The following is a 14,496-nucleotide window of genomic DNA, read 5'->3' on the forward strand; positions in this document are numbered from 1 at the left end:
TTTGCAATTCAATATGAACCCAGTAAGTAAATTGTACTTATTTTTTGATGTAAGTACTTAGTAGTTAAGGCCACCTAATATAAAGTGGGACCAACCCTTCTATCATTTCTTAGGCAGGGTTACTTATATGAATGCACCAGTTCAGCTAGAATCTGGAGGTATACTTGCGTCTGTTGTTTGTGTCTTTAAATGGGGATTCCCTTTGTTGGTGTCTTTGGCTTGGAGAAGGGGGTTTCCCGGGTTCGATGATTCGTTGAAGGTCTTTTCGTGCCTGGATTGACATTTTCTTGGGAAGCCAATCACGTGGGTGTGTTGGCGGATAAGTGGAGTCTCCCTCGTGGCTGAAGTTTGAGGTTTTGAGATGGGCAAAGACTGTAGAGTCTTAATTAAACTTTGTGGCAAAACCTAATTTAGAATACAAAACTCTCAATGGAAAAGAAACTAAGTAAAAGAAAGAAAATTAAGTGAGATGAGAGTAGTTAGATGGCTTGAATGAAGCTTTTAACCCATTTTTATCTGATTCTGATCTTCTTCTGATCTACTTGTCATTGTCGTCTTCATCGTCTGATCATCTTTGTTTGTGTCCTGAATTTTTAGACGGAGTTGTTTGTCCAACCTCTTTAAGGAGTTCTGACCAATTTGGTGTCGTCTTTAGTTCAGAGGTGATCGTTTCTCTTTCTCTCACCATAAATTACATGTTATCACCTGGTCTCTTAACTTTCCCACTCTTGGCAGAGAGTACAGAGAGTTTAGACATTTAGACATGATGTCTAAAGTTTAGGCTGATGTCTACAGTTTAGACATGATTTCTCTAAAAGGAATAAGATACATTTTACACAGATTTCATTCAAGCCAAAATTTGACTCATGAACAGAGATTTACACTCATATCAAACAAGGCACACTTTCAATCAACCATTCGATAGTTATAACAATTACATGAATTGTGAGTGATCTATCATCTAGGCAAAATGGTCACATATATAGATTGCAGACATGATATAGAATTATGCAGTCCATCTAGAAATGTTTTGGAACGATCTGATGCCTTTTTTATGTGTAAAGTCTCAGTCTCTGTGTTTTAAGAGATTTCAACTCTGTGTCACTCAGAGATCACTCAGAAGAAGAAGGTCTGTTTTGAATCTATGTTTCAGCGATCAAACAACGCTTGGCGTTATCTTGATGGAGCTCAAGCTGTGCCCTTTTCCCACCAATCCGTCTTTTACAAACTTCCTAAGGTTGACATCTTCTTCCTTAGCTAATATTATCTCTTACAAGCGTGCATGGCCATAAAGTACTTAGCTGGGGTTTTTGTTAGTTAGCTCAGACTGGAGCCCACTTCATTTTTGGTTCTAGATTGTTGATTTAGGGTCTGGAGTGTTTAGTTGGGTTTTTGTGTGGTATTATGCTTGAACGAATCATCTTTGCTCAGTTCCTACAGCAGTCTGCAGTGTGAGCCTACTGTCGCATAATGACGTATGCGTGGGAGCATAAACTTTGGTAATCTGCGAAAAGTTAATTTTCCTTATTGAGATTGTGCAAGCAAACCTTGTGAACAAACACAGCGTCAGCTCATGTGCGAGTTTGCTCTTGCGCATATGTCATTATATGACAGGGAGCTCGTGCTCCAGACTGCCATGAACGCACTCAGGACTGTTTGCTGAGGCTGTGGATTACAGGTAATAATTTTGTAAATAATGTTCAGTTTCATGCGGAGACCGATTATTTCGATTGATAAGACTACAATGTATTGTCAAGAGCCACGGGCATTCATTTTGTTTTGCCTGTTTAAATCTCAAAGTGACTGCAGCCATTGACTTGCATTGTACAAATCACCAAGGACCACGGTTTGCCTTAGAATCGTTTGCCGAAGCTGTGGATTACAGGTAATAATTTTGCAAAATTTGCTCAGTTTCTTGCACAGATCGACTTAATGTATTGTCAGGAGCCACGGGTATTAATTTTGTTTGCCTGTATTTGTTTTTTGACTCTCAAAGTGACGGTAGCCACTGACTTGCATTATACAACTCACCAAGGTCCATGGTTTCAGCTAAAAATCTTCTTTACTGTTCTACTGAAGAAAAAAAGACACCTACATCTTGAATGGGTAAGTAAATGAACAGCAATTTTCATTTTTGGTGAACTATCCCTTTAATACTTACTGTACACTTTTTAAACAACAGTAGGTAGTATACAGTGTATACTGCAAAGTATTAAGTATTATTTTGATGAATCTGTCTTGGGCCTACAGTAAGAAAGAAAATAAATAATAGATTTGCTCAAGAATTTATATGTCATTACAAAACAAAATAAAATGTATCATCTGTTATACATCATGGCTTTTATTTGATCAAATATAATTCAAACATCTATAAAAATTTCTCACTACCACATGATTTAACTGCAGTCTTTCACTACATCACGGATCATGTTTGCATTGATCCCCTATTCCTAGGCATCAATGGTTCCCACGGGCCTTAAACAATTACACTAGATAATCAATTACTAGATTCAATTGCATTTTGGCCCACAAACATCAGTTTGGATAACAGAAAGTGGACTAAACAGACACTCAAAACGACTCTTTCCTTAAAGACACTCAAAACGAGTACATTTATTACTTGAGGGGCCTGTATAAGTTATACATTCATGTGTTTCTTATCCAAAGACTACTTTTATTACAGGAACAATCCCCCTGAAGCAACCTGGCATAAAGTCTTATTGCTCAAGGGCACCATCAGGACAAGAAATCTTTGTAATTTTCAATGAATCACCGCTTCTTGGGTTTAAACTAGTGACAAAACAGTCTGTGTGTTAGTGGTCAGTGGTTTTGTGTTGGTCTAGTGCTAACAAACCTCAGTACTCAAAGGGGCGATAGAGTTACTTTCATACCCTTGTGCCATTAAACATAAACTAATTTGCTTGACAAGATTCTCAACAGACTGTTGCTCTGCCATAACAGTGGTTCACCTAATAGAGAAAACATTTTCGCTAATAACCACTTGTACTGTAGCACCACTTGCTACAATGCTAAAGTGCAATGAAAATGCACAAAATCAGGGGTTCTCAACTCTTGACCTCAAGTTCCAATTTCCTGCAGAGTCCACTTACAAACATACCTGAACAAGCTATTCAAGGTCTTCAGGATTAGTAGAAAGTTATAGGCAGGTGAGTCTCTACAGGACTCTACAGGAAACTGGACCTCAAGGGCCAGAGTTGAGACCCACTGCACTAAATGATGTTTGAGTAGCGATAAGTGCCTGCATTCAAATACTTGCATAGAGTATGTTTTGGGCTTATGGGTAGCCAGCCCAGAGTGAAGTCTCATTGGTCCAAAATCCTGTTCCATACAGTAATTTAAACATCTGATACATTTTGATTTGTGTTGTGTTGTGTTGTACAGCATTTCCGCTTTCAGTATAGACAGGCAAATTACTTATCCCTGGTAATGTGTCACACAACGTTACGCTAATTACAAATGTGATTATATCACAAAATCATGACTTGTTATTATCTGAACAGCAGTTGGGGCACCATCAAGGATGAAAGCCATGACTCACCTGTAGGTAGTGTGTGGACCGGAATGATGGTTTATAGTCCTGATGCATCATGGGCTTCTCCAGGTTAAGGGAGGACTTTCGATAAGCCTCCTTGGCCTGGCTGACGGTAAGTGTTGACCAGGAACTCCTCTTCATGAACTTTCCCTCAGGTGCCATGGATTCGCAGGCCGAACACTTGACGTCATTGTTGCTTTTGGAGGTTTTGAGCGAGTGGTCTCCAAAGTGAGTGTGCATGGATTCTGGGAAACTGTGACCGACATGTTCATGATGGTGGCGGCTCAAAGCGCTGGCCGTGCGGTAGGTGCTGTCACTGTCTAGGTTGTCATCCGAGCTCCACCAGCCCCCCGTCCCCGACCGGTGCCTGCGCTCTTTGCTTTTACTGCGCTTGCTGCCGTGCTTGGATGAGTGATGATTGCCATGGTGATGGTGATGACTTCCCCCACCTCCACTGTCACCTTTAGTGCCATTCATCTTGGATGATCCCTCCAGTGAGTGGGACTTAGTGAAGAGCTTCTGGACGGAGTGCACCAGGTGTCGGATACGACCGGGGCTTTCGCTGCGTTGTTCCCCTCCAGTGGCGGCAGATGTGCGTTGGTACTGCAGTGTATGGAATCCGTCGCGATGAAGCGGAAGCTGCTTTTCAAACTGGTCCAGCAGGTTTGCGGGGATGCGGTTGCTCTTGCTGCTGCCGTGGTGAGAGGCAGATGTTGCAGCGGCGGCGGCAGCAGATGTGGCTGAGGTGGTGATGGCTGCGCAGTCTTCCCGAGCAGCTGGGTCGTAGTACTGTGAACTGTAGTGCATTCTGGGAAAGGTGCTGCTGGAGATGTGGTCGGCAGGGGCAGTGGAAGGTAGCACCATGGGTGACATGATCATGCAATCGGAGTGAATGGAGCTGCGGGGGGAAAGACGGTGATGGAAGTCCATGACGCAGGTCTCCGTGGGGCTGAGCAGGTAGGAGTGGCGCATATCGGACACATGCATGCCGTGCAGGTCATGGAGATGCTCGCACTCCGCCAGTCCACATGGGGGCAGTGTGGGAATCTGGTGCGGCGCACGACCACCTGATAAGCCCTTCATGTTCCTGGGTGGAGCGAGGCTACTATCCTCATTGAAATCTCTGGATGGTGACCAGGGGGGAATACTGCTGGTCTGGAATAAAGAGAAGGACATTCAAGATTAGCAATTTTACTAGATTGTTGAATTCAAACACTCAAATGACTGTCATGGCCAACACACTTTCACAAAGAAACGTCATTCTAGCACATTTATCCTGCACAATAAAAACATCACTATTGTTTTGGAGGATTTCATTACTTTACCTGGACCCACTTTATATTAAGTGGCCTTAACTACTATGTACTTACATTTTAATTAATCATTTGATACAATGCACTTATTGTGTACATACATGTTTTTACATTGTACTTATATTTTAAAAACACCTGCATGTAGTTACATCTGTAATTAATTTCTGTAATTACATTCATAATTACACTGTTGACCCATCCCTTACACCTTACCCCTACCCTTAAACCTACCCATACCACCAAAGCTTTCCCTAACCTTACCCGTATCACACCTCAATAGCAGCAAAAGTGTTTTGCAATTCAATATGAACCCAATAAGTACATTGTACTTATTTTTTGATGTAAGTACATAGTAGTTAAGGCCACTTAATATAAAGTGGGACCCTTTACCTAAGGCTAAACATTTGTGGATAAAATAAAGATTCTGTAATTTACTTGTAAAACATATACAATTTCTACAATAAAACTGAGTTGAAGCTCCAAAAGTGACAAAAGCACAATAAAAAGATAAAAGTTGTCTCATGCATTAACCTTCTTCTGAATATGAAAGTGAAGATTTTTTTAAACCACTGATGTCAAATGTTTATTGTGTGCCTACATTTATCTGCCCATTCCATACTGTTACTGGGCAAAATTATTACATATAAATAAAACTAACACAATACATTAATGCAACATATATACAGTAACACTAACAAATATGCATTACAGCCGTAGGCCAATGAATCGTTTTGTGAATGAATGAATGAATGAATTAGTATTCTGAACAAATCGGTTGAATGAACCATTCAATGACTTGACGGTCATTTGTTACCACCTCCTGGAGTAACAATGTAACCTCTAGAAAGAGTTAATGAAATATCCCCACTATTAATGCACAGACTGACATGCAAACACAGACATGTGGAGTGATACAAACAGTGAAATGAATATCAGCATTGTTTATCAGCTAGGTACGCTCCTCGACCAATCAGATGATCAGAACTAACTGTTGTATAATGTTATTATTTTATGGCCATATCATGTTATTCAAAATTTATTCTAATCAATTGACCTAAAAATAAAACCTATTGTAGTTGGATCCACTTCAATGTTTTGAGAAATTCTAACATGTTATAGATTGCCAAGTCCTCAGAGGTGAGAATATTTCCCTTGTGAGAATGTTTCCTTTATGAGACTAGTAACATCATTTCACCTTGTGAAAAATAAGTGCATTTTACCATACTAAAAGCAGTACTTAATAGGCAAATACTGTAAAATACTTTAAAAGAATACATTTAAGTGCAAACAGAATGTAATGTTTTCAGATACTTAATTGCATGTTATTTATAATTAAATGAAAATGTATTAAAGTTTAAATTTATATTAAATCAATTAGCTGAACTTAATAGTGCTTTTTGACCCACTTAAGTAGGACTTAAGTACATCTTTATATGTATTGCTGAATGTACTGATAAGCATTATGGTAAACTAAAATATACTCTAATGCCATTTCTACTGACACTTGTATGTCATATAAATATGTTTGTAATTACACATTTATAATGAAGTTGCAAATAACATTTACAGCACATTTAAATAAAAAAATATATCAAACATCAGACTACAGTTAAAATTATAATAAAGTACTTTACATGTGCTTTAGTATGTTAGTCAACACATCAAAATAAGTGTACTTTAACCCTAAAATAGGCAATGTGTACCACGAGATACATACTATTTAGTGTCTTGTTTGAGGCATAAGAAAGGTTTTTTTTCATGAAATCCTTTTATCATTTATCATAGTCAGGTCTGTCTTGAGTATGCTGGTCACATGATTTGTTTCAAGTTTTCTGTGATCAATAAGTCAGCCTGACCTAAATCCAACATGGGCGCCATTGGTGCAGGACATTCCAATTTTGTGAAAAGTAAATATATATTAATCTTACTTTTTTTTTTTTCAGAAAGAAAATGAAAAACAACTACTAATATTAACTGTGAGCATTGTCCTAAAATCTTGAAAAAGAAAATTAAGTTACATGTTGCTCATGCTGTTATTTACATTTTAAACATTTTAAAAAGTATGTATCTCCCAGGACAAGTTGCCTGATTAGGGTATAAAAAAAGGATTATCCACACTATTGACAATGAATGGTGTTTCAAGGTAAACTGGAGAGAGGTGAGTTGTGGAAGGGTCAGTAGAAATCTCGTTCCAGGATCGGGGCCCCTAGGGAAGACCCTTATAGGTCCTCCAGGCCTCTGGGCCCCCTCTACACAGTCCCCTTCTCAATCTATGTATTTTGAGTAAAAAAAAAAAAAGAAAAAAAAAAGTGCAAATGTTAATATTCATATGTAAAACTGATATTATTACATTTTGTTGACTACATCTTTGCATTTTTAACTAGATATACACCGGAAACACAAACAAATCTTACTAAAGTCTTTAGGATAACTTAGAAAAGACTTTGATAAGATTTTGTTATTTTTGGTAAGAAAATCTCCAGTTAAAAATGCAAAGATGTAGTCAACAAAATGTAATAATATCAGTTTTACATGTGTATATTAACATTTTCACATTTTTTTTTAAAACTCAAAATACATAGATTATGAAGGGGACTGTGTAGAGGGGGCCCAGAGGCCTGGAGGGCTTATAAGGGTCTTCCCTAGGGGCCCCGATCCTGGAACGAGATTTCTACTTGTCCTCCCACCACCCACAACCCACCTCTCACTCATACCCCTTAATTTGCAATAATGTAATGACCAGTACAGTGAGCCCATTTTACCTTGAAACACCATTCACTGTCAATACTGTGGATAATCCTTTTTATATACCCTAAAAAGGCAACGTATCCTGGGAGATACAACTCATAAAATCCAAACTACATCAATTTAAAAACTACATATTTTACATATTTAAAAAATTCCTTTGGATATGTTTTACTCAAGTCCAGATGATATAAAAAGTGACATGAAATTATTTTTTTTGCTGATCATTTTCCAGTCTTGCCTGTTTAAGGGTTAAATCATGACAAAAGATTATTAAAACTTAATGATTTAAAACATACTTTAAAGTAAATTTTTTAAGTTGACAATACGTCTTAAAAGTGTACTTAAGAAAGTCATAAAAGTGTATGCTGTTTTAGTACACTTAAGTGGCCTTTTACCTATTTAATTAATATTATATTATCTGCAAGTATAGTTTTTATATATTTTCAAATATTTAGAAATGAACATTGAACATGAATTTAGTTTTCATGGTAGTGTGGCTTGGCTAGTTAGAATGGAAATTTATTATATATATATATATATATATATATATATATATATATATATATATATATATATATATATATATATATATATATATATGAAATGCTCTTAAAAGCATCTGCCTTATAGTCACAACTCAGGACAGGCTCTATAATGAAGGGTTTGGAATTGTGCACTTTCTTGTGGTGCCATCACCCAATTTTCCTGAGGATCCAGAGTGATTAGCCACATGTATCCGTAACTGAGTGCCAAGATTTAAGGATACCAAATTTCCAAACATGTACTTCCATGGTCACTGGCACCATCCAGGCCACTGGCTTCGAAATGAATGGGAATGCCAATGCCTAATCCTCTTAACATACTATATATCTCCTTACTTTATACCAGAAGTCTCCAAACTCTGTCCTGGAGGGCCACTGTCCCGCAGAGTTTAGCTCCAACCAGCTCCAACACACCTACTTGAAAGTTTCTTGTATGCCTAGTGAGACCTTGATTAGCAGGTTCAGGTGTGTTTAATTTGGGTTGGAGCTAAACTTCTCAGGACAGTGGCCCTCCAGGACCTAGTTTGGAGACCTTTGCTTTATACTCTACCATGTCCAAAAGAATCACAATGGTTGGATGTCCAAAAAAAAAAAAAAAAAAAAAAAAAAAAGTAATAATAGTATTTAAATTTCTTTTAGATAGACTCCCTTTTTCTGACTAAGGGGATCCTGCAGGGAATTTCTCTCTCTCTTTGCATTAAATTATATTTTGAAAGTTTTGATTGTGAGTTAAACTATTGTTGACAGAAAAGGAATCTTCTTTCACTTCTTTCAAAAGAATGATGATCACAAGAGAGAAAAGGGTTTGCATATTTCTGATGTAATATTTGGAAAACCTGATTGCCTGATATGCCTGAATTAAATTCAACAAGCATAAAACAGTGAAAAGCAATGGCTTGAACTCCCATAAAAGCCAAAATCTGTAGTTTAGTTACAAGTATGGATGCTTTTATCCACAGCACACATATTAAAGAGACACTTGCTCAAAGGCACAATGGTGATAGCTCACAAATTACATGGACTGGGGTTCAAACATGCAGTCTTCTGGTTAACAGTCCAATTTTAACCACTACACCACACCTCCAGGTCTGCTGCAGTGTCTTTACAAAGAAAAATGTGGTGGTGGAGTCTGTTCTTGGAGTCTTGTGAAGTCATATAATAGCTTTGTGTGAGGAACCGTTACCAATACCAGTGTGCACTAAGTACTTAGGACCAACTTTTAAAAAAAGAATACTAATAATTGTTACAGCCAAATGTATTTGTTTTTGTCAAAAATATATATTTAATTTGGTTTTGGTTTGGTTCTAAACTTAAGATTTGAATTGTTCCTATGGGAAGTGTTATTTGCTTTTAGAGAAACTGAACAAAGAAACCATGGATTTTTGATTAAGACCGATAACAAAATGCACCCTAAGTAAATGGCATGGTCATTTCAGTTTTTTTCAGTGTGTAAGAGAAATACAAACAGCCAGTCTAATGTAGCATCATCCAAACCTTTTGTCCTCATAATATGGGATAGCAGCTAATATCAGTAAATGAGAAATTAAAGATAAATACAAAAAGAACATGCCAATATGTCAGAGGAGAAATCAGAGCAGGAAACACCTTTAGCGCTAAATCTCCTCTTACATAATGCCCAGGGACCATAATCCATTGCAGTATATCAAAGAGAATGAGATATAACACAGAGTTGTCATGGCAACCATTGCTGAGGACTCTGACCATGAAAAGCAGATTTTAGAGTTTGTTACACAGGGATGACAGTAATTCACAACAGGACTGCTGTTCACAGCCTTTAAAGTAATTCAATGAAAAGGCATTTCTTTCATTATTCCAGTTAATAAATCTCTATATTTCACATCTGAATACTATGCATCAGTGTGATAATGAGCTCATATGGTCAATGAGTTCAAGATAAATGGATCTTGATGAGCTTCCAAGTCAAAGTAGCCCACAAGTTTGAGGAAAAACTAACCCTGTAAAGTTTATATATGCAACCTTCCCAACATTTCCTGTTTCTCTATTTTTACAACACATCGCTACAGAAAATTCTAAAGAACATGTGGTTGCCGTGGCAACTAAATGAGTCAAAGAAAGATAACTATGTATTCTTGCATGCAGCATCTTGCCTGACATACAATTACGCACAATGACACATTCAGGGTCACTAGCTGAGCAATGAGGGATATTTGGATTTGTGAGATCCTAGGGAAAAAAAGATATGTGTCACTGATGTCGTGGAATGTGTCATTTGAGATGGGATTTCATTACAGAGACACTAATACAGGCTGTTATGTAATCTACAGTCCTCTAGGTACAGTTATTTCTTTCTATGAATTATTGCTCTAAAATAGGGCTGGGTTTTGACAAATTTCACGATTCGATTCAATTTCGATTCACAAGCTTGCAATTCGATTCAACCAATCAACTGGGGTATGTATCAGGTTCAGTACATGGCAAATTTTCTCAAGGAAAAAAATATCTCAACATGTCGTTCCACACCCGTAAGACCTTCGTTCATCTTCGGAACACAAATTAAGATATTTTCGATAAAATCCGATGGCTCGTGAGGCCTCCATTGACGGCAAGATAATTAACACTTTCAAATGCCCAGAAAGCTACTAAAGACATATTAAAAACAGTTCATGTAACTACAGTGGTTCAACCTTAATGTTATGAAATGACGAGAATACTTTTTCAAAACACACCTTCATGAAGCTTCAAAGCTTTACAAATCTTTTGTTTCAAATCAGTGGTTTTTCAATTTCAATGGTTCACGTGACTTTGACAGTTTGATACATGCTCCGAACCACTGATTCGAAACAAAAGATTCATAAAGCCTCGAAACTTTATGAAGCAGTGTTTTGAAATCGCCCATCACTAGATATTGTTGAATAAAGTCCATTTTTTATTTTTTTTATTTTTTTTGCCACACAAAAAGCATTCTCGTCGCTTCATAACATTAAGGTTGAACCACTGTAGTCACATGAACTGTTTTAAATATGTTTTAGTACTGGGCATTTAAAGTGTTAATTATCTTGCTGGCAATGCAGGCCTCACTGAGCCATCGGATTTTATTACAAATATCTTAATTTGTGTTCCGAAGATGAACGAAGGTCTTACGGGTGTAGAACGACATGAGGGTGAGTAATTAATGACAGAATTTTCATTTTTGGGTGAACTAACCCTTTAAGTAAAATACTATGCGATATAGTGCATATATTTAGCAAAATGCTCTCTAGCTGACTAATGAGTTTATGAACATTGAATATCTTTTCTGAGGTAAATGTGACGTTACACGTGACATGTACTTTACAAACTATTGACGTCTTTCCGTGGTTGAAACACTGAGCGATTACATACGGATTTCAGTAAGTTGTACTGTATCTTTCAACATACCTTCTGATGTTCATTCATGTTTATTTCATGCTGTAACCAGCAAAAAGAAAGAGATGATCAGTTCATGTGTGCTCCACATTGCCGCTTCGCTTGAACTGAAGGCGCTATATGATCTGTCACCGCCACATTAAAGAGCACCAAAACGGTATTTGTTCTTTGAATTTCATTATAAAATTGAATTTGAAAGCTGAGACTTTGTTTTATTACAAAAGTAACAAAGAACAAAGCTTATTGTGATTTATTATATGGGAGGCTCGATATCAGATCATCAAAATGACAATCAACTCCAAGGCTCCCCATTGTTCACAACAATATTCAAAGGCCTCATTTCCAGTGGTTTGTGGTTTATGACAAAAATAGAAAAAAATGTGTATTAACTACACTACTACTATTGGTCACACTACATTACATCACACTGGCCTTAACTACTAGTAACATTGCATATCTACATATGGATTTACAGTGTAATTCTGGAAAATTCAGACATTTACTGCTAAAGAGTTTGAAGTATGTTTAGGTTTAGGAGTAAAGATGTGGTAGGGTTAGGATTATAGGGATTACATTTAGGCTTTGGTGTAATGGTTGGGTTACGGTTAGGGGTAAAGTTAACAATGTAACCACAAATGTTAATTAAATGCTAGCATTTTAAATGGAATTATTAAATGTAATATTTTTCAGTACACTCCTCTGGCATACCCTTTTATAATACATCCTTACAATACTGTCATTTTTATAAAATGAAAATGACTGAGTTCAAAAAGTACTGCAAAACAAGAAGGACCCAAGAGGACACTATACAATTCACCCAAGCACCTAACAGATGAGACAAAAAATGAACTACATTTGCTTAAAAGGAAAGCTGCACTTGTATCTTCTCCAGTGCCAGTTGCATAACTCGGCATTATGAAGTCTTTCCACCTCCACACCGTATCTCCAGTGAAACAAAAGATCACTAGTGAAGAAAGCAGACCAACAGGCATCAATCTACTGGCACGTGAGCTAAAAATATTGTCACAGGGAGGGGTTTGCCTTCCTGTAAGGGGTAACTGAGGTCCCTGGAAATAATATGCCATTAGTGTAAATATTGGGGTTGCAACAAACAGCTAATGGAGTAACAGTAGGAGAGCTCGGCTCAGTAACTAACACACGAATAAGACAGACAAGAGGTATCAGGCACTAAGCTCCTCTTCACCGAAGTGACGGTAATCTAACCCAACACCTAAAAGAGAAAAGACAGCTGGCTTTCTCTTTCATTCAGACAAATCAACATCTGAGAGAGAATTAAGTTTACAGTCAGTTCTTTGTGTTTTGTCCCAATAAACTGTTACATAAAGCTGAAGGAAGCGAATGCCAAAGAAAAGAGTTGCGCTGGGTGCCTGAGCAAGAGCTCACCTTTGATTCAGTCTCCCACTCACGCCCACCGCTGCCCTCGCACACACAGGACGGTGGCGCTCTGATGGCAGGACCCATCGGCCCCTGCTAGTGAATGCCTCACCCTATAAACAGCTCCTCACTTCATGACAGAGGGAGAGGAGAGAAAAGAAAAAGGTCGAAATGAAAATCACAAAAATGACGGGATGATGAAACCTGAGCTAAAATCGTCAGATTATAAAGGCGTTCACTCTCAGTTTAGAATATATTTTATATTATGTGAATCCAATTTGGATTTCGAAAAAAAATATTTTAGAAAAATTGCTCTCTAAATGGGTGGCCATTATTCATTCATGAACTGAACACTTTCCACTATATTACTCAAACGTAATGCTGTTTCAACAATAATTTAAAATATCAATAAACGGCTATTTTGTAATCAAAAAGGAATAATAATCTTCAAGAACTATAGATGTATGCAAAGACAAAAACTGACTACATGATCGCCAAATGTAAGTAAAATTTGGTTTTGACAAGTAAAAAAATAAAAATAAAATGAGTTATTGGCCATTTGACTTCAACATAATACATTGATTAAATTGCAATAGTGAAGAATCTGTTTGCTTGTGAAACATGAGCCTGCAAAGATCTTCGGTTACGCTTTATTTCGCTGGTCCACTTTTGACATTCTACTAACTATAGCCTAAGTAATTTTGCAACTATATGTAAACTAACTCTCATTAGAGTATTAGTAGACTGTTAGGTTGTTTCGTTAGGGTTAGGTGTTAGGGATAGTAGAATATATTGGCATGTAGTTACTTATATTCAGTAGAAGGTCTGTTGAGGAGCGTCAAAATAAAGTGTTGGCAGATATTAAGCAGACAGTCTACTAATAATCTAATGAGAGTGAGTTAACAAGTGGATGCAAAGTTACTTATAGTTAGTAGAATGTCTAAAGTGGACCATCGAAATAAAGTGTTAAGAGATAATTTTTACCTCAGTGGAAAATTTACAATCAAAAGTTTATTTAGGATGCCTCGCTTTTTCAAATGGGACAGAATTTTACGTATAAGAAAAGTTAGTTAAAATTATAGATATTATATAAATTATATACACATAGTCTGTGTATATTTAATGTTTTTAAACTCAGAGCTGGAGAAATATCGAAAAAAAGATTTTCAGATAAAGACTTTAATTTCATTTAATGATTTAATTTCACTTAATTTTGCAAAATTGTATTTAATGTATTAATATATATCCAACAGTGGTGGTAGTAATGTTATTTAAAAGATATTTCAGTTTTTCTTAAGATACAGTGTGTTTTATTACGAAGTATCGAGTTATGGTCTGGAGACAGGTTTAGTGGTAGGTAAGTGATAATGTCATAATTTTAATCAAACAAATAGAAAATAAAAATAAATTGTACATTTGTTGTAAGAACATTTTAGTGATTACTTTAAAAACTAAATGGTAGGTTAAAGTCATCTTCCATTTCTCAGAAATATATTTTAATGCAAATAATGCGAGAGAAAGGGTGACTGATATAAAGAGATAATAAATATAAAGAACT

At 36.7% G+C, this 14,496-nt stretch overlaps 1 protein-coding gene across 1 annotated transcript in view; it reads right to left on the minus strand.

Moving 5' to 3' along the window:
* The window catches only part of LOC125278998 (disks large-associated protein 2), a 63,891-nt gene extending 50,817 nt beyond the window's left edge, over positions 1 to 13,074 (minus strand). The window contains exons 1-2 of the mRNA XM_048208451.1: positions 12,948 to 13,074; positions 3,560 to 4,708 (exon numbers count right to left, since the gene is read on the minus strand). Coding sequence (XP_048064408.1) covers positions 3,560 to 4,708; positions 12,948 to 13,025 — 1,227 coding nt within the window. The 5' untranslated portion in view covers positions 13,026 to 13,074. The remainder of the gene's footprint in view (positions 1 to 3,559; positions 4,709 to 12,947) is intronic.
* Between the last annotated feature and the right edge of the window lie 1,422 nt (positions 13,075 to 14,496).

The sequence above is a fragment of the Megalobrama amblycephala genome, linkage group LG11, assembly GCF_018812025.1.
Source record: "Megalobrama amblycephala isolate DHTTF-2021 linkage group LG11, ASM1881202v1, whole genome shotgun sequence".
Classification (NCBI taxonomy): domain Eukaryota; kingdom Metazoa; phylum Chordata; class Actinopteri; order Cypriniformes; family Xenocyprididae; genus Megalobrama; species Megalobrama amblycephala.